The sequence below is a fragment of the Pholis gunnellus genome, assembly GCF_910591455.1.
Source record: "Pholis gunnellus genome assembly, chromosome: 21".
NCBI lineage: Eukaryota > Metazoa > Chordata > Actinopteri > Perciformes > Pholidae > Pholis > Pholis gunnellus.
Window position 1 is genome coordinate 19499346 of NC_136548.1, and position 5000 is coordinate 19504345.

Sequence of the window (5000 nt, forward strand, 5' to 3'; positions counted from 1 at the left end):
AGACGCAGAGGGCGGAGCCACAGAGGGCGGAGCTACAGAGGGCGGAGCCTCTGGCGCCGACCGATAAGGTGACCAGAGCTTAAGTTTAAATGTTCCCTGATCTAGAACCAAACGTGGCTGCAGGAGAAGCTGCAGGAGTAAATATTTATCAGCCAAATCAAACAGTAGATATTCCACCTTTGTTTCTTTATAATACGTTTAATACTTGACTTGTTTGTTTTCAGGGTTTGCATGAAGGTAATAAAGTAGTTGATGAACATGAGATATGAGTTTACAGTTCATTATAATCCCTCCTCTTCGTAGTGGAGGCTGACTCAGGCTAAAGAATAAGATGACGATGAAACAGAAGAACTCAAACCTCCTCCGGATCTGTTTCACTTCTGCTCCAAGTTATTTTTAGTATTATCAATAAATCATTCGTTAAAATGTAAAACGAGTGAGGGTGAGGGATGAGGATCTAAACGTGTCCGTTGTCTTCGTCTCAGGACGAGACGGACGAGCTGAAGCAGAGAGTCGCCGTCCTGGAGTGTCAACTACGGAAGACCGAAGCGACCAAAAAGGGTTTTGAGATGTCGACGGGAAAACTGCTGAGCTTTGTGGAGGTAAAGAGCCAAACCTTCACTCAGACCAGCAGTGAATACTCACAACCTTCATCACCATCATCATCATCACACTGTAGTTTATTCTGAATCAAGTACAAATACTCACTAGAGCACCAAATGTGGATTAATCCGCCGTTGGAAATAGTCCCCAAACAAAGTCACTATTTCCTCCAGACAGACAGAAACCCACCTGTCACTCAAATTGGCCATGCCTCTTAATTATGCCAAACTTTAAATATATTATATATATATATACATATGTAACAATTCAGGGATATTAGCTATAGAGACCTAAATGTTTTTGTACATTTCAACATAGAGCTCTATGGAGGATCAGATGTCAACTTCCGGTTCTTTAAAGTTCTTCAAAGCTTCATGTGTTAAAGCTGCATTCTCTCTAGTGTCCACCAGGGGGCGACTCCTCTGGTTGTATAGAAGTCTATGAGAAAATGACTCTACTTCTCTCTTGATTTATTACCTCAGTAAACATTGTAAACATGAGTTTATGGTCTCAATCTCTAGTTTCAAGTCTTCTTCAACACAGCATGATGTTCATTTAGTTTATGATGGGCCATATTTTATTTTTCTATCTGTTTGTCTGCAGAACGTTCAAGAGTTTCTACTTGAGAGTCACGGACCAACAAAGAGCTACAGGTAGTGTGTGTGTGTGAGTCTTTACCTGACCTTATGAGGTCCTCTGTGCGGTTGTGTAATCATGTGTGTTTGTGCTGCTCTATGAGGACAGTGTGTGTCCACGTGTGTGTGTTTGATTGTCCGACCCCGACACCACCGCTGGAGTCACATAATGAGAGATCCTGCAGAGAGCAGAGCCCATTAACCAGTTTACACACACACACACTCACACACACACACACACACACACACACACACTTAGTGGTCCAGCTTGGCCCACTTCAGACCAGGTGGGACAGCAGTTAGCTCCTGTTAATGGCCGCCCTGCAGCCTGCAGCGGAGTTATGAAACGTCTCAACCTGAGGTGTCTGTGTGAGGTCACTGCAGACACCACCGAAGAAGAAGGAGAAGAAGAAGAAGAAGAGGAAGAGGATGATGTCTTTCCTTGATTCCTTGAAGTCTTTTCTTCATTCCAACGCTTCCTTCCTTCCTCATTCTCTCAAATTTCCTTTTAGTCCCGTTTTCTTCAATGTCTTCTTTCCTTCCTCCCTCTTTTCCTGATATGATTCAATTACTTCCCCTTTTCATTCCTTACACCTTTCCTTTCTCTCATTTTGCTTCCTTACTTAATCTTCTTTCCTTCTGTCCTTCCTCCATTCCTCAAACCTTTCATTTTTGTCCTCCTTCCTTCCTTACATCCTCCCTTTCTCCTCTCATCCTTCCTTCCCTGTTGTTCCTTTCGTTAATCTCTCCTCCATTATATTTTGCTGCTGTATTGAGTTCAAACCCCGGCTCTTTGTGAAGCATAACATGGATTTATCTGCGCCTTCTGCTCGCTTGTGTAAGTCACATTCAGTGAATCGGGTCGATTGGTCATGTTATTAAGTCACCCGGCCATGACGCCTCCTGCCTGCTTCCCTTTATAAGTCAGTCCAGGTCAGTGGGACGCCTCCTTTCATAACCACAGGACCCTCAGTCATGCTCTTCTGTACGCTCTCTTCTCCTCTGCATCTGTTTCTAGGCCACTCGTAACAGTGAATGTAGGTTGTCCAGTGGTTCAGTTCGAGTCGTATCACTCTTATTAAAGTCGTGAGTCACTCAACATGCCAATAAAGACAGAAAAAACACTCTGATCTGTTTCAAAATGAAGTTTTATATTCAGTAGAGGAGGAGCAGCGGATTTAACTGTGGAGGTAATTAGTTCAGCAGCTGAAGACGTTTAATAATAAAATAGGAAATCTTTGGAGTGTTTACTGACGAGCTTGAACAGACCACCACGGCGATGTGGTCACTTCAGCAGCTTTAGAAAGTGTTTTATCTCAATCAGTGAACAGCTGGAGGTGTGAGTTTAACCATCAGGATGTGACGAACCGACCAACGAGCAGCTTCTGGGTCTTATTTAAAGCTGCAAACCTCTAAACCGACCCGAGAGGCTCTGATGAACGGCAGCTAACGGCTCTTCAAAAGCCTCCGTGTCTGTGTTCGTACATCAAAACTAGTTTGGATGCTAAGACATCAATCAGACAATCAGGATGTTAATGAAGGCAGTGAAAGGCCTTTATTGTGAAACAAGACTTTGTAATACTAGTGAGGATAGCTAATGAACGCTGTTCAGGGATTCTGTAAAGTTTGAAGAAAGATTTATACATTCTTCAGCACAGGAGACACAGTTTGGTACCCGTGGAAAATGAGTGACTGTGAAGGCCTCGAGGCCACATCCCTGAACATGGTCCTCATGGAGGTCCATGAACTCTCCCTTGGACCTCCATGACGACTCGTTCTGTAGCTGTTTGCGGTCATGGTGGTCCGTCACTGTTGACTCATCCTTCCCTTTGTTTTGCAGCTCCGGAGACGTTAAAGTCGGATCCTCGTCACAAGGCCTCCCTCCCCGGTACAAGAAGAGTCCCTGGACGGCGTCCACGCTCGCCCAGGAGGCCAAGGAACTCACAAGGACCGTCAGAGCCATCCTAGAGGTCGACTGTAAGTGATCTCTGCTCGCCTCCACGCATGCAGGTCTGCACCTCCTCCTCCTCCATGTTTCTGCACTGCCCTGCATGCGACTCCCCGCCGGACTGAGCTCAAACCAAAGTGATCCTGCCGACCTGCTGCCGTGCGTTAACTGTCCTCCCCGTTGCAGTTCTGACCTTCTAGAGGATCCAACCCTGAGACGTCTGCAGGACCTCAGCAGCCAACCGTCAACCCAAACTCTCTCCTCCCTGACTACTCCTCGTCTCCTCAGTACCTGCTAGCAATGGACTCTTGTCTTAATGAAACACAGTCATCACTGCACATTTTCTCAATAGTCAAAACCCACTGAACACAGGTTTTATTCCGGTGTTTTAACCTGAATGATATGCAAAAGAAATGTGGTGCAAGTTCAAATTCATAATTAGCTTTTTAGCATTAAAATGTTTTAATAGACGCTCGTTTTCTCTGGAAACAATGCTTGAAGCAATCAGTTCATCTTTGGATGTCGACAGGTTTCCACACTGGAAGGAGTTGTTAAGTTGACGGACTACATGAATGTTTTCAACGTTTTGCCCGTCGGTCACTTTAGCCAGTACAATAGAGGACGCTATCGTGGGCTGTTGTGGTTTGAGGACAGTCTTGAGACAGAAGTCGATGTTATGAATCCATCTTTTAAATAAACTGTATGAATTTATTGCAACAGAGCTAATGCGCTAACTAGCTAACTGATAGAACCAGACATTTTGGCAAAGACGTGTAGATTAAATCTTCTGTCCGACAGCATTAAGTGTCATGTCTAAGCCTGTCAGGTAAGATTATCATTAGAGATGCACCAGTAGCAATTTCTCTTGGCCGTTTTCATATTTTTTCAAAAGTCTTATCTGCCAATTCTGATTTTCTCTCCAAGAACTAAAATTGACAGCGAGGCTCCAGATGAACTCTTTTCTCCACCGTCCAGAAAAGATTTTCACCAAAAACTACATATAACAAGATCAAATTCACAACATGATAAAGTCATAATTTATCCTGAATTTATCAAATCAATGCAACATCCGTTAGCGTTAGCTGTTAGCCGTTTGGAACCGTTGCTCCGATTCTTTTTTAAGAAAGTTCCTTCCAGTTTTCTGGACTTGCAGTTGTGACAAATTGTGAGCTTTATGTCTTCTTCACACCGACGACGTGTCGTGATTGTTTGTGACGTTGCTGTGCCAACATACTGTACAACCATCATGCGGTACATGTGTTTCAATTTTAACGGCAAACCATATGAAAAATGAGACTGATCAGCTGGTCAACGGTCATGAACTATCAGCTGAAAACGGTTTTGATTGGCGGCCAATCAATCAGTGCATCTCTAATTATCGGATCAGCTACTGAAGGCTAAAAGTGTTAGCATTCATCAGAAACACCCGTCAGATTTGTGGGTAAAGTGAGCGATGGATGAAACTCCCAAACGTTGATGTAGTTCTTTAGATTTACCCGACCTGTGTTGAGCTTCAACAAATACCTTCATTCAGCAACATAAAACATCACAACATCATGTGGTTGCTATTTACTGTAGCTAAAGTTACAGTTAATATACAAAACCTGTCTCACTGCTCTCTGTTGTTTATCTATTAGCTTTGTGTTTGAGTGGCTGAATGCTCGTGTTTGTGCATTAGATTAGCCAACAGAACAAAGACTGGTAGCATCATCAAGCAATAAGAGAAGAGAAATCCTAAAAACCTCACGGAAACACCAAAAAACACGAGGTCAGCAAGGATGAAGGGGGACAATAAAGGAACCACGGCGTCCATA

General features: G+C 43.7%; 1 protein-coding gene across 1 annotated transcript in view; it reads left to right on the top strand.

The window, feature by feature from the left end:
- Positions 1-3223, top strand: part of stxbp4 (syntaxin binding protein 4) — a gene marked incomplete at both ends in the record, with an annotated part of 24756 nt that extends 21533 nt beyond the window's left edge. The window contains 4 exons of the mRNA XM_079182257.1: positions 1-68; positions 486-602; positions 1207-1256; positions 3079-3223. The exon at positions 1-68 is cut by the window's left edge and continues 142 nt beyond it. Of these exons, the coding sequence (XP_079038383.1) occupies positions 1-68; positions 486-602; positions 1207-1256; positions 3079-3223 (380 nt within the window). The remainder of the gene's footprint in view (positions 69-485; positions 603-1206; positions 1257-3078) is intronic.
- Positions 3224-5000: the final 1777 nt, after the last annotated feature.